This window comes from Eulemur rufifrons, chromosome 25 (assembly GCF_041146395.1).
Source record: "Eulemur rufifrons isolate Redbay chromosome 25, OSU_ERuf_1, whole genome shotgun sequence".
NCBI lineage: Eukaryota > Metazoa > Chordata > Mammalia > Primates > Lemuridae > Eulemur > Eulemur rufifrons.
The window spans coordinates 10,283,395-10,305,273 of record NC_091007.1 but is presented as its reverse complement, the minus strand read 5'-3'; the positions used below and the strand labels follow the sequence as shown (position 1 = coordinate 10,305,273).

At 44.5% G+C, this 21,879-nt stretch overlaps 1 protein-coding gene across 1 annotated transcript in view; it reads left to right on the top strand.

Annotated features, from left to right (window-relative positions):
• Positions 1-16,361: 16,361 nt before the first annotated feature.
• FAM171A1 (family with sequence similarity 171 member A1) overlaps positions 16,362-21,879 on the top strand; it is a 110,415-nt gene continuing 104,897 nt past the window's right edge. The window contains exon 1 of the mRNA XM_069458759.1: positions 16,362-16,664. Coding sequence (XP_069314860.1) covers positions 16,568-16,664 — 97 coding nt within the window. The 5' untranslated portion in view covers positions 16,362-16,567. The remainder of the gene's footprint in view (positions 16,665-21,879) is intronic.

Here is a 21,879-nt window from a genome sequence, read left to right as displayed (position 1 = left end):
ACAAATGCAATAGTGTCAATAATCAATACAAGTTTGCATCAGTGTAGTGGCCACGCTTTACCAGTTTTAGCTTTGGGAGGAATCATAAGCCAGATCAGAAAAGGAGTTTTAAGCCTGAGTGCAGAGCCAATGGCACGGATACACAATGGCAAAGGGGACTTTAATCCAAGTGATGACGATCTTGACTAGAGCCTGACACCATGGTGCCACTAATTCCATTTTTATCATTGACTCCTGAATTGCCATCAAATTAGAAAAAATAATAAATGCTTTTCTTTGAGTTATGAACAACTTGGCAGTTATTGAGCCAGTCCTCATAATACCCTAAGCGGAGATACCATTATCCCTGTTTTGTAGATAAGGAGGTCAGCTCAGGAATTAGGTGACTGGAACCCACCTCTATCTGACTCCAAAGTCCATGCTCTTAATCACTACCCTAGATTGCCCTGTAGGCCTGGTTGCTTGGTGACTTCTCAAGCTCAGTGTGGCCAATCTCATAAAACTAACAATGTCCTAAGAGTCAAGAGATGGGCCCATCACCTGATACTAACCTGTCGCCTTATCCTTGTTCACTGCTGGATGTAAGGACAGAGGATGCCGATAGTCATCTTTCACCGAGGAGCTGTGAGATGAAAATGAAACAATATATGTATTTCCACCAGCCTGATTTTTACAGATACTAGTGTCTTATCACCATGGTGCCAGCAACAAGATGGTCAGAAGTATAACCCATGGCCTCTGATTTTAAAGACACTTTCGGTCTAGCTAAAGTGGCCAGAGAGAGAGAACATCATATGACTAAATGCTAAACAATTCAACAGCCTGTCAATGCTGCGCCCCCCCGCTAGAAACAAGGGCTTGTTCACGGCTTCTCTGCAGCCGCTAGGACAGGCACATAATCGAGCCTGTGAACATGTTTGTTAAATGAATAATAATATTGAATTAAGCAATTCAGACTTGAGTTAATGCACTTAGGGAGCAACATACTATTAAAATTATTTTTAGAATCTAAAAAAAAGAAGGCTATTTCTGTGATCTTCCATATCATTTCCCACCTATACTCCTACATGTATAAATAACATAAGTTCTGGGGGAAAGGGTGAAGATGGGGGTGGTAAGGAAGTGGTAGCTAAGGCCAGATAACAGGCCTGTTAATCAATTGCTAATCTAGGTATTGCTGTGAAGGTGTTTTGCAGACATGATTACAGTCCATAATCGGTTGACTCTAAGTAAGAGAGATTAAGCCTTGATAATTTGGGTCTGATTCGCTCTGTTGAAAGGCCATAAGAGCAGAACTGGGGCTTCCCTAAAGACGAAGAAAGTCTCCCTGGTGGCCTGCACTCAAATCTCCTTGCAAGGCAGACTCAGGTGGAGATTACAATGCAGAAATTGCATCAGGGAGTGTCACTGGGCTTAACACCTGTTAAGGACAGAGAGCAAGACTGGGAAGAAAGTGTGAGTCAGCTGGGCGCGGTGGCTCACGCCTGTAATCCTAGCACTCTGGGAGGCCGAGGCTAGAGGTCAGGAGTTTGAGACCATCCTGAACAAGAGCGAGACCCCATCTCTACTAAAAATAGAAAGAAATTATCTGGACAACTAAAAATATATAGAAAAAATTAGCCAGGCATGATGGCACATGCCTGTAGTCCCAGCTACTCGGGAGACTGAGGCAGGAGGATGGCTTGAGCCCAGGAGTTTGAGGTTGCTGTGAGCTAGGCTGATGCCACAGCAGTCTAGCCCAGGCAACAGAGCAAGACTCTGTCTCTAAAAAAAAAGAAAGAAAGAAAGAAAGAAAGAAAAAGAAAAGGAAAGAAAGAAAGAGTGAGTCCACCAGACTCACGTTGTTCCCTTCCATCTCTCAGAAAAGTGGATTGTTGGAGAGAATGTAGACGGTACAATGCTTTGAGGTAGTGGCAGGCATGTATATGCAAAATAATAAACCAGACAAAAGAAGAAATTAAATAGGACACCTAAGTAAGTTCGAGATGATTTAGGCTAAGTAAGCGTTTGCACACAGACTCTTATTCTCCCTTTAGAACTTAATTCCCAGGGGCAATATTACCTCCAAGAGGGGGAAATTGGTTCTTGGGGGGCAAAAAGTCTTAGCCCTTTTATGTATAAAGCAGATGCACGTACAGCGCATAAGCAGATATACAGTATATCTGTGATATTACAGTTTCATGGAGGGGATGATTTGGGAAAAAATGTTTACAAAAGCTCCTTACAGGAGTGGCAATGAAAACAAGACTGAGAAACAATACTTTAGAATGACTTCTTACATGTTGTTATGGTATGACTTTTTAAAAATCATGGAAATGGTACTGTTGTATTTTGTTACTATAAAAACAATATATTCCTATTATGAAAACAAAAAGAAAAAAGAAACAGTTGCTAAAAATCACATGTTCAGAAATAACTACTGTTACACATTTAGGAGTTTGTGTGCATGTGTACATCTGCTCTTTTTGTTATAGATTTTTCTCAAAGATGGAAGAATCATACAGTAATTATTTTTTAAATGCTGTTTTTGCACTTAGCAATATCATGGTTAGCTTTCTACGTAACAAAGAGAAATTATAGCATAATTTTTAATGCTTGCATGATATTGCATTATATATCAGGATATATTTAGCCAATCTCAATTTATAGACTTTCACATCACCTCACTATTTGCTGTAGTTAAACATCGCTGTGCTGAACATCTTGGACTTGTCTGATTTTTATTTAGGAATAAATTCCTACGAGAGGAAGAGTGAAAGGATATAAACTTTCTTTGAAATATTGATACATGTTGCCAAATTATCTTTTATGATCTTACATATCTTTTTGTGTCAGTAAATACAGATTTCCACCATGGCATTAAGGCCTTCCTTCATTCCATTGTGCAGGGATATCATTTATTTAATCAATACAATATTTATGTTATCGCCAATTTTTTTCTTTGCTAATATAAACAATGCTGTAAAAAGACATCCTGGGCTTGATGGATTGTTCTCGCAGGGAGAATAATTTTTAAAACATAACACATGCAGTACTTTTTTAAGGTTATTGAAATGTTCCAATTTACACTCCCTTTGAGGATAAGTAACCATTTGCAAATCCCAGCATTTCTGGACTCATGACACGTTGTGTGTCTCTGGTAGGATCCGCTTCTGGGGCTGTGTGTAGTGTGGCCGTCACTTCGTGGCTCTGCTTAGTTGTGAAACACCAGGAAAGACAAAGTCCCTTCCACAGCCTATGCCAAGAGGACTCTGCCGTGCTCAGAGTTAGCGACAGGCAGCAAGATAGAAGCGTGTCCCTTCTCCCTGGAGAGCCGCCTTCAAAAAATAAAGTCACGGAAGTTTTCTTACTGGTTTCCTGGTCTGCTGTTAACTTCGGTTTATTTTGTTTTTGTTTTTAGCTTTGGATCTGCCAGGGTGAGAATTTTGCATTATACGTTGCCTGTTGGCACAGGACTGGGGAGATTATTTCTGGCCAAGATCCTCCCAGGGTGCTCCCTGCTTATTTTTGCTGCTGTTTAAAAGTGAAGCTGTGAGGGCAGGATATCTAACGTATGAGCCTCCAGCATCTTTACAGAATCACGTCTTCCTGTTATTCAGAAATGCACGGAAAATTGCTGTGAGTCACGTCGTTCTATGGCAGAAGCTAATGCTGAGTTGTTTGCCTCTTATTTTAAGTTTCTAAATGTCTTTCTTCTCTATTTCCTTTGCTCCTTATCAACAACCAACCTGAAGGAAGATTCAATGCTTATTTTAATCCCTTATTATAAATGTTGCTAGGAGGGGCCAGACATCGTTATTTACATGTGACATCCAACTACACACAACCCACAGGGATTTATTCAGTTCCCGAATTTTCCCAATGCCTATTCCGGGGTGCTGGTGTTTCTAATCCCCCAATGGCCAATGTGTGGGGTCATCGTTAAGTGAACACTGAATTCCTAAATTAACTTAAAAGTCATGATCCCCATGGATGTGCCTCCAGGGAACAAAGGAAGTCCGCAATATTGAGGAGTTTTTTGTCATTCTCAGAATTTGTCTGGAGTTTTCAGGTTGCAAAGTGCTTTTTCATACGTAGCTCTATGTCTTCAGCAACCCTGTAAGGTAATTGTCATCATCCTATTCTTTTAGAAATGAGGAAACTGAGTCTGAAAGAGAATGAACTTGGCAAAAGTCATGCAAATAGAGTCTCTGGCTCCAATTCTCCCAAAGAAACTGAGAAGAGAGCAACCTCTTGAAGTTGCAGAGCATTGCTGGGTGTTATAATCACTTCCTTGGAAAGTAATTCTCAGTGTACTGACCAGTTTAGCTTTGGCTACTGTTTTGATTTGGTTGGCGAACGTTTAAACCTAAATTTCTCATTTCAATTTTATTCCCTTGGTTATTTGAAACGATTGCAATCCTCAACCTTGCTTAAATGTTCTTATTTCTTCTTTTTATTGTTTTCATTCTCTTACTCTCACTCAGTATGTCTTCGTCTTCATTGCGATGCAAAAATGTAGCTGCTTGCTGGTCGGCCATGGAAACCTAGATGTTCTTTTTCCTCCCAAATGGTCCCAGTTCTTGTCCGGTTGGTTCCTCACCAGCTCACCTGCATCTTTCTGCATTTCTGGAGCAGCAAGAAATAAATATTCCCCGTGTTATAGTGGTGAAATCTCATCCTGCCCTTTTTCCTTTTCAGATTTTCCTTCAACCTTCTTGTCTTTAGAACTGCTATTCCCCTCCAGCTCAAGTGGTTACTCTAGAGATAAGTTTCAAGATTATAGGAAAGATGTTGTTTCTATCGCTTAACATTGACCAACTTAGCACGGGGTTTACTAGGGTTTACTCCCCCCTAAGCAGGACCCCGGAGTCCACTGTGGGGCTCTGTGTGCCGAGGTCCCTCTCTGCCTGTCCCTCTGGTTCTCTCGTCTTGTACAGGGACAGATGGTGCACTCGGCGGGGGAGGAACAGAGCAGATGTGAGCAGCTATCTTCAGGCTGTGGGGGAGAGGTACAAGGTCTGTCCTCGGGGAACACGTACTGTGACCTGTTTCTGCGTCCCAGCAGCCTCGCGTTTAGCAAAGGGCAACGTTTTTCTTGCTACAAGCCACGCTTCCCATGTCACGTGCTGGGTGACAGTCTCCACACGCGTGGAAAGAAGCGATTCCCTCCTCGTTTCCTGTTCAGCACACCAGTACTGACTTCATGAGATTCTGTGTTTGGGAGAAGACCACTGGATCTTCGCAAAACCATGTAGAAATATTCTGTCCACTTTCACAGTGAGTCTTTTTAAGTTATTCCAACTCCCAGTCCTGTTTACATTTTGCAGTGGGGCGCATTACTTTTCGGTTTCTTTAATGCGCTGTCTTAAGTCTCCATGCTTCAACGGTAGGAAGACTTCTCTTCCTAATCCTTCGTGCACATTCTCCCCTCTCCCCTGCCTATATCTTCTTTCTCTGCTTAATAGCCTTCTCTGCATTTATTTTTTTTTTCAATCTTCAAAGCTTTTTAAAATGTATTATGTGGTCCCCCAAAGCTATTTGGGGACACCTGCCCACAAATCCCAGTGTAGTGTTGTAACCATAAAGTTTGCCATTTTACATCGTGAATGCTGTAGGTAACTGATCTGCGCAAGCGCAGTTTTGTTTTACCTGCCCCTCCCCCCAGGGGTGGGCTGAAACCCGCCCCGAGGGTGAAATCCGTGACTTTGATTTTCTTCTCTGCCAAACGCTCAGTCCCGGCGACTGAGCCTCCCATTCTTCCCGTGTTCCTGGTTCTTTGTGGATTAGCCCTTCCTTCCTCCGCAACAGAATCTTTGGAGACAGGAAAAATAGCAGCTTCCTGTCCTGCCTGTTTATTATGTTTAATTAACTCCTCTATGGCATTTTCTATTTTTATTGGCCAGGGGAACATTCATATTTGAAAACTTAGTTTTTTAGCTCTGGTCGAATTCTAAAATATTTACCATATCAGGGTCTGGTTTTTGCAATTTACTCCACAAAAAAAAAAAAAAAAAAGACTTTTCTGTGACCCAGACGGCAGCTCACAGGTGGTGGTGGATGGTGAAAACTCAGGTATGAAAGACATTGAGGTTCCCGCTATGGAAGCAAAAGGGCAGACAGGTCACCGTTAGTGTCTGTGATGCATATGTATGCGTGACAAGCAAAACGAGAAACCGATGACAGGCAGATTACATTTCAAAAGATATAAAAACGTAGACTTGAATACACAAAGAATCGCCATGCTTTTGGAAACCTTCTTTACTTGGTAGAAAGTAAGGATGAAAGAAGTAATTGGCCAGGACATCCAGAGTTGGTGGTTTTGCTGGTGTGTGTCTGTCATGTCCTTATCCACGTGGGAAGTATCCTCAAAGTGCCTCACCAAAAGAGTCTATTCCTCTGGAAGGTTTTTCTTCACTGTGATAACAGCCACAGTCAATGAGCATCGGGAAGTTAGGTAGGTGCCACCTCGTCCTGTAAGCAGCGTGCAGAGGTAGCAAGCTGTGGTGCCCACCGTCTCTGCTTTCCAACTGTACGGCCAGACTCTTTCTGTCGTAAGTACAGAAAGCCCAATCCAAAATGGCTTATGGAAAAAGAAGAGGAGTTTATTAACAAGCGAAAAACCCAAAGGAGAGTTAGCTTCGATACTGGCTGGATTCAGGGGCTCATCTTCCTCTCTCCATCTCTTACTTCTGCTTTCCTCTCTTTGGGGGCCATTCTTATGTCCTTACCTCATGGTGCCAAGAGGGCTGCCAACATCTGTCAGCTTTTATCCACTCCTCTCATTCATTCTGGTTAGAAAAGTCTGCCTCGATTTTAAGAGTTAAAAAAAAAAAATGTTCTCGAATTGAGTCTGACTGTGACCAACTGGATCACGCTGTCACCTGTGAGCTGTGTCTAGGCACAGGAGTGTACAGGATACTTGGCCAGATCTGGGATCACATGTCCACCCTTGGAGCCAGCTCTAAACCACTTGGGTAGATCCTTTAGGAAAATATGTGTTTCATTAACAAATAAAAGAGAATCGGATGCTTCACCAGCAAAACAATAAATGTGCACTGTACCCACATCACAACGGCAGCAGCCTCCATGGAGTAATAGTTGAACGGTTTGCTCTGACGTATGATTTAGTCCAGAACTTCTGCGGCAGATTTGAGATTCAGCTCATCCAGTTAAAGTCTCTCCCATCCTCCCTCCTGGATGGATAAGCCCATTTTGTTTGTGACTCATGTATGACTTCTCTCCAAGTACTATTCCTATCATGCTGAGTGGGACTGCCACCTCTCCCAGGTTTTAAAATATTTCCTACTTATGCAAGCTTTTTAAAAAAAAAAAAAAAAAAAAAAAAGCTAGACCATCAATTTATTTGGTATGTGGGTGTGAGTGTCTGGGGCACTAAGGTTGACAGTACTGTTTGGAAGCTCATAGTTAGATACAGTGGATTAATCACATTCGAGATTCCGCCAGCCACCAGACTCAGACTTCAGATCTTAGCCAAGACTTCACATAAAGTTTCAAGGACAGCAAGAAAATAAAATGCTTTATTTTTTTCCCCTATATTCCAGTCTCAATGTGTAAAACATTTTGAGCAATGATATTTATAAAAGAACCAATTCCAGATTACGTTTCACTCTTTGTGGCCCTGTTACAATCATTCTCGTGTTTTGACACGTTAGCTTTTTTGGAAAACGTGAACTGGTAAATAACTTCACATTCAAGACTCCAGATTGTGGTGCAGATGCCTTTATCCCTCCGGACTTTCCTGCTAGCCTTCAGCTTGCACCTTGCTCACAAAAAACAACAACAAAAAATTCTGGCTCCTCTCTCTGTCCTGTTGTCCCTCCCTGGGGCTCTCCCCAACTCCTGAAAACATCACCACTTCACAGACCCAGGGAAGGATCTCAGAGAGTACTGATTTCCACCCTCCTGTGGTCAAGGAGTCATTGGTTTCCTCCATTCCTGGCAGCCGGGAGTTTTAGGAATAATAAGTTTAGGAGTCATATGCTTTTATGCTACTACGTGACGCTTCCCCACCGAGTTCCTGGGAGTCAACTGTTGATAGTTGCAAAGTCAGAACCTGGGATCTTCTAACTTATACCTCATTCATTCAGGGACTTCTGCTTCTGACTATGTTATTCTAGATCCCTCTATGCCATCATCCTTCCTAGGAGAAACCATCCTTCCCAGGGTGATATACCCAGGACCACTGCTCACAGGTCTGCTGACACCTCACCCCAGGTAAGGGCAGATTCTTGGGAGGAGGGGCTGGGCAGATGGAGCAGGGGAGGAAATGCCTAAGTCTTAGAGAGATGGCGATTCAAGAAATATTTGTTTGGAAATAAAATATTTTTAATTAGACAAAAATATGGCTGTTATATAACACCTTTCTTTAAATATAGTTAAAAGAATAATCCTTGAATAAGATCTTATGTGCACCAAAATCTTGTTATCCATGTGACAATGTACATTTAATCTGAATTATTTCTTATCAATCAAATCTATTGATACCAGCCAGTAGCTAAGTCAATGGCACCACTGAAAGTCAACTCCGGACAGGGCATTGTTGGGACCTTGAGGGAGCCACAGAGATTGTAGAAGAGAAGGTCCCTTCCATGAGCTTGGCAGCTGGGAAGAAAAGCCATTGTTGTGGAAGAGTTATCAAGGTCAGATTTTCAGATATACCATCTTGAGTTCATTTTTAACATGACTGAGGAATGCCTTCTTTTAAGGAGAAAATTCTGGAGAGTTATTGCATACGTTAACCTTTACCCTAAATACTGATGCCAGAACCCAAGAATAGTGTACTTCCAGAGGTCAAAAGTTTACACAAACATTCCCAGATTAGCAGCGCCAGATGTTAGGGTTTTGAGCATTAGAGGCAGCTCGCCTGCATTTTAGGCACCATAGACCCCAACTCAGTTTAGAATCTAAGTTTCTTTTCTACACGTGGTCTGATCCATATGCATAAAGCGGTATCTCCAACATGTAGCAGCGTGTCATTGTAATAACTAACTATACAAAGCAGTGGTCAATGAATGCAATGGACCTTACCTGCCAGGGGGCATGGGGAAGTATGGCGGTCACAGCACAGGTGTGACTTGAAGGGTCAGAAGGAACAGGGAGGGCACGTCAGCAAAGGTGCCGAGGTGGGGAGGTTGAAGTTCAGTTCAGGGTTCAGAAACTGCCACCTACTTCCCTGAAGTGGGGTCTCCGAAGAGGAGGCAGAAGAGGGAAGTTCAGAAAGGTGAGACGAGCTCAGTCTAGAGAGAGGGTCAGAAATGCAGAGAAGGTACCAGAGCCGTTGTAAAGGGGCCACTGGGCACTTGTGTTAATAGGTATCCTCGCACCTGGAACTGGGGTGGCAGACAAGATGGAACGTGCGACCACGAGGCTCGAGGGCTCCGTGGGGATTTGATAAACCGCGTTCCAGCATCACTGCCGCCTCCTTCTGTGTGCTGGCTCATGCTCCAGGAGATGGATTTTTTTTTTTCCTTTTTAAAATGACATTTCCAGACTTCCTCACAACTAGGCTTGTGGATGGGAGTCAGGCTCTGCCAAGAAGATGCTCTTGGTAGAGATTTTGGAAGGCGAAAGAGACCAGGCTGTCTCCCTGCTGCTGGAGGTGCTGGGCTTTTCTGCAGGGGCGACTTCCCTGTGTCTAGTTACTGGCAGGGCGGGTGGCGGGTGTGTGGCGTCCTGATCCCTGCACTCAGCAAGAATGAAGGTTCCTAAATGCAAGCTCTGCAGTACAGCTTCCCGGCTTCCCTGACTGGGGCAGGGGGGGGTGCAGCTCTCCAGGCGGCAGGGCTGTTCTGGAAGGCTCTCCGAGAGCCCCCTCCTCTGCCCCTGCCACACATTTTGTAAGCACCTAATTCCCTGTAGAACGTCTCGAAAAAGAGCAAAGGAGGGTTCTCTTTCCATCCGCATGAGCCCTTACTGATGAAGGCTCTAATCTATGTTCAGAAAAAAGAAAAGCTCTTTCAGACTGTGGTTATTAAAGTTTTAAACATATTACTTACATCTTTATTTCCAGTCCCCAGTATCTACAGCTCCCTACAAAAAGAACCTTTCTTCTCTGCCCAACCTCGACTCTCAGGAATACATTATCCTTTAGCAAAAGTATAACCAGGGTTCAGAAATATTTAGGTTGAAACTATTTGCCCTACACTCAGACACATTATTGGGCAGAGGGTTTAACAACAAGAATTTATAGCATTAAGTGAGAAATGCCACTGACTTACAAATAAACACTGAGACATTAAAATCTGTTTGTAAAAAGCTGGGTGTGGTGGCGCATGCCTGTAATCCCAGCTGCTCAGGAGGCTGAGGTGGGAGGATCACTTGAGCCCCAGAGTTCAAGACCAGCCTGGGCAATAGAGCAAGACCCTGTTTCTAAAAAAATAAAAAATGAAAAGATTTTTACAAATTCATTTGTAAAACCAAGGACTCATATATTGTACATAAAACCAGACCTTTCAAAGATTAGGAAGGAAGGATTATTTTTCCTTCCTCTTTTTCTTTTTTGATTAATACCATTGTTTTTTCACCCAGTACTTCTCAAATGGGAAAGTACGGAGTTTGGGCCAATTTTTATTCTTTTTTTGGGGGGGGGGAGAGTCTTTTTTTGGCTTACTTTATGGAGATTTTAGAAGAATACAATTATAAAATATTAACTAAAATTTTCACGAAACTTTAAAATATGTATCAATGAAGTTTCCTCTGTCCACAGAAGTCTCAGTCTAAAGAGAAGACAGTAGAAGGAACAGCAGTAGCCAAATCAGTCCTGGTTAAGCCTCGTTTTATACAGATACGGATCTCCTAAGACCATTTGTATTCAAAGCAAGTGCATCTAAATCTACAGTATTATTTGCTCAGAAAAAAATCACTTCTTCACCCTCATTCCTTTGTTTATGGATTTTCTAATGAAGGAGACCCTTTGTTTAATAATTAAACAGGACTAGGGCATTAAGAAAAAGGTTCTAACAGCAGGTAGCTTTGGGTCAAGAGCCTCAAAATTCAACAGAGAGCAAATCAAGGGAAAGGAAAAGAAAAGAATAAGAGAGTACCACTCCAAGGCTGAACCTGAAGATTGGTGATGAGGGAAATTCACTGAAACTCCTTCCCTGTTTCAGCCACAGAATCAGCCACACAGCACGAGTTCAGTTAATGCTAATCACCTTCTCCATCTTCTCCGTTATCTTCCTCCCTTTTCCCTAACTCTTTTCGGTTTTCTGTGACGATAAAAGAAAAACAACAACTCTTTTTTTCAGAGGCTAACATTAGTTTAGTATACAGCCCATGGAATACCAGCAATATGAACTTGACGATAAAACCAAAAATCTTTCTGTATAAGCAGATAACCTTTCATCGTGCACAAGTAAAACAAGAGCTTGGTGGAAGGTGATTTCTTTTGTTTTCCATCAACTCTGTTACCCTCTTTGTTACTATTTATTAAAATTTGGGTGGCTGTATGGTCGTTAGAATGGAAGCCAGCCCCTAAATTACATATACTTATTAAAAAGCAGAAATTGAGGTTGGGGAAGCTAAAGATGAGGTTGATTACCCTTCAGTGGGCTATTATCTGAAAACATCTGGACTTGGGATCCTCTCTGTATAGAAATTAAAATCTGGCTCCACGACTATGAAATGATAGAATTTCGATAATTATTCAGCCTCACTTTTTTCCCTTTACCAGGATGATTTAAGACGTGAAGTCAAGAGTTAGGGAATACAGAAGGGTCATGGTGACACAGGAAGGGCGGGAGGGTCCCTTCTAATTCTAGGAAGACAGAGCAGCTGGTTCCCAAGTGTTGCCTTCATAACCCGCGCCCACGAGGCCAGCCAGCAGGAAGAGAGTGTCGTGGCACCTCCTGATTCTGCAATGACAACTTTCTATTAATATTTTCCGCCTTGCTTCATGTCCCTTCTACATTTCTGAAGGCAGATGTAGTGGTCACAGGTTGACATCATCCAGCCAGAACGTGGAAGCTTGCTTTCTTGCTTGCCTTCCGCCTTCCTTGTCTATATGACAGTAATTCAATGGATCAGCAAAGAGTAGAGCTGGAAAACTTCTTGCTTTAATGGAATGGGCTCACCAAAAGAGAACATTGACCTAAAATGAATTGCTGAGCAACATGATTCTTCATTGAGTCACTAGCCTCTGAATACTCTTTCCAATAGCCAAAGCTACTGATGGAGTGCCTGGGGTATGTCCCAGAAAGGGATCTCAAATCACACAACCAAATCACACAATCTGAAGTTCACTTCTGCAGGCTCACGGACACGTGCAGCTTCTCCCACGAAACTGGCATCTGACATTCGTTCACTGAATGATTTCCTGAATAAGATGCTTCTCCTGGCTGAGAACCTGCCAGAGAGAATGCAGGTTGTAAGGAAAAAAAAAAAAAAAAAAAAGATGACTTTGAAGGAAAGATCTTGTTGGAAAGTCACAGGGGTTGATACTTGGGTGCTAAGCCCCAGAGAGGAGAAAGTGGGAGGGTGAGTTCGCTTAAACATCAGTCCCTTCACAGCAATTTCTTTACCTTGTTTGTTTTTTCTTTTTTAAATGGCTGCAAATGGGTTCAGAAAAAATGCTGAGCCCTTACAATTTCTATCTATGGCTACATTTTGTCTAACTTTAATAAAAGCGCCAGCAAGCAGAAGTAGCAATGTCTGTGACACACTTCCTGACGTGTACAATGCTCATAAAAAAATTGTTGTTTACTGGCAGCTTCTTACTCAGGGGTGGATGGTGGGTTGGGGGGAAGGGGCTGGACAGAGAGAGGGAAGAAGAAAGAACAATGCCTCTCCAACTCAATTCAGACAATTAAAATTCCATCACCGGGGCACCAACATCAGGAAGGATTTCAATAGAATAAATAATCTTGGGCTAAGAAACCTTGACACAGAGCCTCTGAAATCAAGGTCTCTGGGAAATTGAGACAGGAAAAGTTCTGTACATGGCATGACTTTTTTTTTTTTTTTGGCACAGGCCTGGAAAATTGAAATCAAATGCTGCATAGCCAAGCAACTTCTAAGCAATTTCAAATAAGTACAGTCATAATTCATCTCTAGTCAAACAATGTGAGATTTTAGTAAGAGCAACAGGGAAAGTTCTAGAGGGAGAGAACACGTCTAACTTCCATTGTTCTGCAAACACTCCCCCTCAAGTCATTTCTCCCCCTGCAGTTCCTGAGTGGGTGTTTGATGATCATGATTGGAACATGAGAAAAAGTAAACCAGATTCTTTTATCCCAGTAAAGGAGAAGTATGATTATTTAATTCTTACATAATGCTGGGCACATGAAATGCAAATGCATTTGTTGGTGTGATGTAGCAGAATTTGTGCTCTCTTAGCTTCCCACCCAAGTCACTGGAAAATATCCATGTGATGAGGGAATGCTCCTTCAGGCCCCAGCCCTGTTCTTGGCTTTGAGACTGGCTTGCAGAAGGCAGTTTGCAAACTATTTAACCTCTTTCTGTTTCACAAAGACATCCGCAAAGTGGGGATGGGAGCAGGGGCTTCTGAAACTATTTAGGTAAATTTCCGTGTTGCTATTAAGGTACATAAACTTCCTCTGAAGTGCTAAGCTGTTTATAGAAATTTTGTTCCACACGCAATCAACAACCACCACCATCAGAACTGAGCCCTTACAGTCAGGACTGTGACCCAAACTTGATTCAGCATTTATTACAACTTTTTCCGCCCTTTAAGTTCTAGAACTCTATACTAGGATCACAAACACCAGTGTTCTGCGTGAATAATGAGGCTTAGAAAAATGGTACAGAATGGTTTTTTTTCCTATTTTAAACTGTTTTATGTGAAATAATTATAGATTCATAGGAAGTTACAAAAATAGTACAGAGAGGTCACATATACCCTTTTCCCACTTCCCCCAGTTGTAACATCTTATATAACTATAGTACATGATCAAAAGCAGGAAACTGACATTGGCACCATACTGTTCACCAGATTCAGACCTCACTGGGATTAGAACAGGTTGTTCCAACAATTTGGACATGACTGGAGATAACTTGAATCGTTTGCATGAAATTTATTCTGCCAGGTAACATGGTACAGAGGATTTGAGCTTGCTGTTGTCGGACCTACATATTTTGGGCAAATTGTTTATTGTCACTAAGCTTCAGGTTGTTCATCTGTAAAACAGAACTAATAATACCAGCCAAGTAAGCTGTTACGAGGAAACGTGTCCAGTCTGGTCAATGGCATATATTAGCAACCCCCAAAATACTAGTTTTCTTCATCCTCTCGTAAGACATGACACTTTGGGTTCTTAGAGTTTTGTAGGAGACTGAGGTGCCCTCCTGATAGTCAACCTGGTCCGTGATCATGATCATGATGATAATGATGATTATTTTGCTTATAACCAACATCCCTGTCAAAGGCACTTCCTCAATGGGTTTGAAATGAGAAGTGTCAACTCTGTGATGGGTTTAATGCCACTCCTCTTAGAAGCACCCCTCTACCTCCGAGAAAATGGCTTAAAAACTTCAGGGCACTCCACTCCATGGAGCCATCCTTCACCCAGCAATCTTGCCAGCCTGGACTCCTTGCATCCTTGTCTGCTGGTGCCCAAGCTGGAGTTGAGGGCCGAGCTAGACTGTCACCCCATTCATTTCCTTCCCCTGGCTCTGAGGTGGACCCTGGAAGGACGGGAAGGCTTTGACACAGGAGTCACGAGGAGGAGAGAATCAGGCAGTTCCTAACTATGGGGCTTTCTGCCTTCCTGACTACCTGCCACCCTGTGCAGGTGGACAATTTGCACAGATTATAGCATTGTTCCTGGGGGTGACTCTAAAACCCACGTGGGCTTCTCTACCTCCGAGTTTTTCTTGTGCATCACAGTAATTTGTCTATCATAAGCCAATTGGGCAAGTGCCATCCTTCATTCTCGTTCTGGTACCGTGCCTGCCATGCCTTAATGCTCAATTAATAAAATTACAGTAATAACCCTCCTTTTGGCCTCATGTTCTGGAAGCAGCACTGGGCGGACAGTGGGTCTGGAATGGATTTTCTCAGAGCCTGGGTCCCAGCAGGGGTCAGCAGGTGGCTGCAGTGCTGTTTGGGGCACAAGGTGGAGAGAGAGGGTGGACACAAGGGTTGTGTGTGGGAAGGCAAACAGGAGCCAGCTGAGACAAAGAAAAGTTGGGGTGGGGATTGGGGGTGTCCTCAAGCCTAAGGGAAGTCCAGAGGTTTGGGATCAGACTGACTATTTTATTAGAATCTTGGCGCTGCCACTGACCAGCTCTGTGCTTTCTGGCAAATTCCTTAACCCTCCTTAAGCCTCTAGTTTCCCATCTGTGAACGGGGATAATGACACCTACCTCTTAGATCACATATTGCGAAGACTGACAATGCTTCTCTGCTTGACCACACTGCAGTCACGCCCCTCAACCTTCTCCGCCCATCTGTGCACTTCCTTTTCAAATCCAGTTTCAGCAAGAACCCCCCACCCTGGATGTCTTGTCACCCTCCATATCTGATCAGGTTCCCGTCCTCCACCATCCCCCAGGGGACATCCGATCACCGTCGCCTGTCTTCAGCAAGAATTTTTGTTAGAATTCTTTTAGCAAGTTCCCATTCACTGACCCCTGCCCGCTCCTCGGCTACAAATTCTCACTTGTCCATGCTGTGTTCACAGTGGGGCCCAATCTTCCCCCCCACTGCAAAATTCATTGCAGTGGTCGCTACACCTATTGCAATGGTCCTAAATAAGGTCTTTCTTACCGTGTGCTTAAACACGTCATGTAGTATTTTTTTCCTTTAATAAGACAAAACAAAGGTGGAAAAAAAATAGCATGGGCCTAAATAAATGTAAATTCTCTCCCTACCCTAACCTTCTAGAAATATCCAAGTACATGTCAACCTGAAGATGTCCGTCTGATGGCCTGCTGCAGTCTACACGGGCTTAGGGAGTGTGTTCCCTCCGGCCTTTAACGCTGGGCGTCAAATCTACCCTGGGGGCCACAGGCGGATTGTGACCCGAATAGCTGCAGGCTGGTGTTAGACTGAGGAACCCTAGGGAGGTCTAGGCGCGGGCACAATGTCCCCCGTGGACCCTCAGGTGACCAGGTGGGATGCGAAGGGCTCCGCCCTGAAAGGCAGGTCCTTTTGCTCTCCGGGGCCGCGGGGATGGGGAGCTCCCGGGCTGTCTCGGGGCCGCGGTGGCGTTCCGTGCTTTCCGCAGGAGACGGGCGCGGGAGGCCGGGACGCGCGGCCAGGGGCGCGCAGGGGGACACGCGGGGGCGCCCGGGCGGGGGCTCCCGCGGCGCGGCGGCCGCCAGGTGGCACCACGGGCCCGGGGCCTGGGCGCCGCGGCGGGCGGCGGGGCGGGGCAGGAAGGGGTTAAGGCGCTGGCGGAGCCGCCGTCGCCGCGGCTCTTCGGGAGAAGCCGGCGCGGGGCGCGCAGGAGGGAGCGGCCGCGGCTGCGGGGCGGCCAATCGGGCGGCGGGCCCGGCGCGCGGAGCCAGCGACATGGAAAGAGGCGCGGCGCCCGGCCGCCCGTGACGCGCCGCCGCCCGGCCGCTGTCGCCGAGCCCGAGCCCGAGCCGGCCCCGCGGCGCGGAGATGAGCAGGTCCGGGGCGCTGCTGCTCTGCCTGCTGGGCTGCCACGTCTGGAAGGCGGTGACCAAGACGCTGCGGGAGCCCGGCGCCGGAGCGCAAGGTCGGTGGGCGGCGGCGGGGCCGGGGGCTTTGTGTCGCGCCGGGCCTGGCGCAGGGGCGGCGGCGGCGGGAGGGTCCCGGCCGCATTGTGGCGGCGGCGCAGGCGGAGCCGCAGCCCGAGCCGCAGCGGGAGCCGCCGGGCCTGCACCCCCGCACCGCGCTCCCGAGGGGGCGGCGCCGGCTGGGGACGCGGGGCCGGCGGGCCAGATGCTCCGGGGGCCGGTGGCCGGGGTCCAGGGCGGGCGGCGGGGCGGGTGGCACCAGCTGTTGTTGGTGCCACGGCTGGTGGCCCGTCTGGATGCACCCGAAGGTCCTTTCCTTTATGCCGTGCCACAGACACGCGGCGCCGTCTCCGCGGCCACCGCGGCCAGAGGGGCCGCCCAGGGCTCCCCGCTCCGGGCTCGGGTCCGGGAAGCCGAGCGCCGAGGCTGCGCCCGGCCCTTTTGTTGTGGCGGGGACCGGGCGGCCGCCGCCCCGGGGTGCCCCCTGCGTCCCGGGACCCCGAGGTCCGCGACCGCTGCCCGCCAGCAGCCTGCCGCAGTTTGGGAAAGTTTCGGGGTCTTCTCCCCCTCCCTACCCGACGTCTTTTCCAGACCTTAAGGGATTTGCTCAGCGGCCCAGAAATCGTCCCCAGAAGGAGAGAAAGAATTGGACCTGGGAGGCCCTAATCACTAACCGCTCCCCCCCCCAAAAAAAAAATCATTTCCAGATCTGTTTGTCGCCAGCCCGTGCCTTTTGTCTAATCTTTGGCCTCTGCAAATCTGCTTTTCAGCCCTTGGGAGTAACGTGGTCGCCTCTGATAATGGCCACGAGCCTGTCTTTTGTTTTTAAAATCAGAATTTGTTTTGGGGGGAAGCCCAAAGCTTCCTTGGCACGCTTTGGCGGGGGCCAAATCCAGTGCTTCTCTGTTGCTGGCCCTTTCAAAAGGGCGACTGAGGCCCGCAAATGAGCATATGCATGCACCCAGGCAGCGCTGCCTGGGCTCCCTTGGGTGTCTCGGGTCTCCTGAGAGGGAGTTCCCTGTAGCGCCCCCGGATTCCTTGCCCGAGACCTTTCCTCGCAGAGGGTGTGTGCCCTGCCAAGTTGGCCCCGCAGACTAAATGAAGGAAGAGAGCACCATCCCTGCTCCCTCTTGCAGGGACCCTGCCTTACCCGCTCCCCTGCACTGGCAGGCCCAGGGTGCCTGGGAGCAGAGAAGCCTGGACTTCCACCACCACCACCACGATGTTGCTGCGACAGGAAGGAGAGGCTCTGCCACCAATCTGTTGGGTTCAGTTTGTTGCGTACGTGTTGAGTTAAAGGTTTTCATATCCATCACTTGGCTGTCTCATTTGCTGGCATCTCTTAAATGCATTGCTTCTTCTATAGCTATGGTAGAAGATGACCACTATGAATTGTGTACACATTTTAGTAACGCGTGTCATGGTAGCGGGGACGCAAACAAGATACAAAAAGACCCATATGTTTCTTCACGTAGGAAGCGAATGTTTTGGACATTAGATCATCAGTGTTGAATTGTAGCTTCTTTCATTAATACCCTACTGCTTTTTGAATCAGCTATTTTAAACAGTATGATATTTGCACTTCAACAAGGCCATTAATTCCAAAAGCGGGTTGAAATTTTTTTGTTTTACACTTGAACTAGCAAGATATGGAAATATTAAATTTATACACTTGTAAAATAGAGGAAGGCACAGCTTCAATTAAAAAAAAAAGAGTCATGAAAAACCTACTAGGTTTAAGTCTAAGACCATGTTTTACTGAGCTGTTACTGCTAGAAATCAGGCTGGGGAACTAAACTCTGAGAAATGGAATGTTCTGTGACATGGGAGAGAAATGGTCAACCTGAGAAATGGTCAGCTTGTAAGGATATTTATGCCATGGCTAGAAGTATCTTAGTATATGGTATGATTTGAATGGAAGATCAAGTATCTTGGAATTACCTTGGATTACTTCCTTTGTTCGTTATTTACCATAAGGATGGCCTTTTAAAGTGTTGGTCCTAGGAGCTCTATCAGAAGTCAGGGGTCTCACTAGCTGGCATCTAAATTTTGAGCTAGTAGCATTTTTAAGTGATTAGACAGTTTTGTCTTTGACATTAGAAGGTCACTTTCAGCCCACTGAGTTCTTCAAACCGTCTTGACACTTATTTATCACTTACTCTCCTACAGTTTTTAAATTCATGTGTTCTCTATTCTCCTGAATCTTGTACATATGAACACAAATACTGCATCTCATTTCACTTTGCATTTCCCGCAGCAGGTTGTAGATTGTTTTGTATACATTCGGTGCTCAGGTAGTGTTGAATGGGTTAAGCATTGAAGACAGCTAATAAACGTACCATAATGCAACCTGCAGTCACACCACTGGCGTGCATTTTAAGAGAAAACGTTCAATGTTTACCTTCTCCAAAACCTACTTTGTGAGAGTGTTGCTTTTATGGTAGAAACTGTTACATACATTATACTTTGAACAAGCATTGTGTACCAACAAGGTTTGGAAATTACTTTGGTCAAGGTTGGAGACCTCAAACATACAGAAATCATATACTATAATATTTCCAACTAGATTCCTGAGACTAAATGACACCTTTTTTATTAAGTGAATCTTTATTATGTCATCTGAGGAAACTAACATCTGCAGAGTTTTTTGGCGTTACTTTGCTATGTATATATTCAAAATAAAATTTATGGTTTGGCTTGGGATTCTGTTACTCCAGCCACATTGCATCGGCAACGCTATTTCCGATGCAACTGTCAGTTGTCACGGTTGAGTCTTGGCTTTGCTAATCATGAATTTGAGCTAGCTCTAGAATATGATGGTGTGTTTTTATTAAGTGTTTCATCTAAGTTGCTATGAGTATTTATAGTATCTAATTTTTTTTCTGGGAATTTTTACAGAAACTGTATTCAAAAATAATGACCAATTTTCTGCACCTCCTTTTTAAAAAACTGCATTGAGGCTGGCTTGATAAAGGGGCTCTTTTTGAAGAGCAGCAATATGTGTTCTATAGGGATGTATTTTTGAAGTCAACACTCTAGGTGTCAAAAGAAAGGTCAGAGTTAAGTCAGGACTTCATGCTTAGCGGTTCTGTTGTACAATCTTTATTTTGTTGCTGATTATCTAGTAGTAAGGTGTTTTGCAATGATGTGCTAACTTTCTGTTCGTCTCAGAAAAGCTACAATCTGTCAGAACATTTGAGGGGAATGATTGGCTTCGTCTCTTCCCTGCAAGAGCTCTAGTCTTTACCAAACTCAAACTTCACTTATTAGAACACTGTGGTCAGTTGAAAGACCTTGAAGAAATGTAAGATGTAAGAGGATCGTCCAACAAGCATGACTTATGTTGACACTATGTTAAAAACATAACATCTAAATAAAACTCCTGGGCTCACATCCTGGGAAACTGCAGGAGCTGAACTTACAGGGCTGGGCGTCACTGCAAGCCAGGTGTGAGAACTCTGTGCAGAAATAACAGTGGTGTCTAGGGAATTTCAAGAAAAAGTCTTTGAAATGACTTTGTGAATCATTTTTGTATATTATTTGCACTTGTCCTATAATATTTTGTGACTCATAGGTATTAGCTTTCAGTTCTAAGCAAAAGAAGACAAAGATTGCATGGATCTTTAAACTGGTAACTTGAAATGAAAGTACTTTCTCAGCTTTAATCAGTTCTTCATTTTGAATAAGTTACTGACATCTCAGTAAATCTACTTGTACTTTTTTTTTTATTATTGCTGGTAAATAGTAATTTAGAAATTTTAGGTAAATATTAATTTACTACTTTTATTAGTAACTGCTACTTACTAAAGCACATAGAAATAAGTTGGATAGACAACAGACATATATAGTGAAGGGAGAGTTGGATGAAGCATATTACAGAAATTTAGATAGACAAGTTTGCCTTGTGTACTTCGTGTACTTTTTGTGAAACATGTTTAATGGAAATTATTATACATATCAGTATATGCTGTTATAATTTGGTCACGTTATAGGGAAATGTTGTAAATAAGTCATTTTTACTTGACTTCACCAAATACAAATTTAGGACTCTTAAAGACAACAGTTCCAGCTAAATTATTCAGTTCTTGCAAACACAGAACTGAATGTATTTTAAATGTATTTCCAAAATTAAGCTTCAGTTCTCTATATAGACCATGAATTGTATGAAATAACTGTTTTTTAGAAGAGATTCTCTAGTGTGACCCAATAGCATGTCCTACAGCAAGAAAACCATTTTTTAAAAAACCCAACTTGCAAATGGGCAAATTTGAGGCAGTAAACCGCTTTAGAAAGGGCTTCATGATAAATTCCCTTAAAATAAACAGTTCGATTAGCACATTCAAGATGACACCACCTTCCCCTGATGAAGCCTCTATTTCATTTGCCAGTTCTTCTTCCACAGGTCAGTCTGCAAATGTTTGCTCTTTTTTCTTTCATTTATCCCTTTCAGAACTTAGTAATCTTTAGAGATCCCAGTGATTAAGCGCCTCCATGTGGGTGATGCCGGCTTTCCTTTCTCTTGCCTTGAGCTGGTATTGTAGCTCCATTTGTTTATCCCCAGCAAGCTAGTAGACACCTCTGCTACAGTGCACTGGCTTTACCTCAAACTCCTGTTCTGTGATCCTTCTCCTCCAACCAAGCACACCTTCTTCTCTGTTAACTAGACTCCAAATCTGGGTATCCGCTTAGATCCTTTCTCTCCCTTGTAATCCATAGAATCAGTAATCTTACAGATGCATTTATAGAGCGCATTTTAGTGCCAGGAGGATCTTGGAGATCAAATTTATCTCCCGTGTTCTGGAGATGAAGAAATTGAAGCCAGGAGAAGTAAAGTGATCTCAAGTGAGGTGCTCTCTAGCCATATAGACCTTGTAGTATTGTAGAATAATGGCCCCGCCGACGTCCATGTCCTAATCCCCAGACGTTGTGAATATGTCACTTTATATGGCAAAAGATACTTTGCTGGGGTGATTCAGTTAAGGATCTTGAGATGGGAGGATTATTCTGAATTATCCAGATGAGGCCAGTGTAGTCACAAGGGTTCTTTTTTTTTTTTTTTTTTTGAGACAGAGTCTCACTCTGTTGCCCAGGCTAGAGTGAGTGCCGTGGCGTCAGCCTAGCTCACAGCAACCTCAAACTCCTGAGCTCAAGCGATCCTCCTGTCTCAGCCTCCCGAGTAGCTGGGACTACAGGCATGCACCACCATGCCCGGCT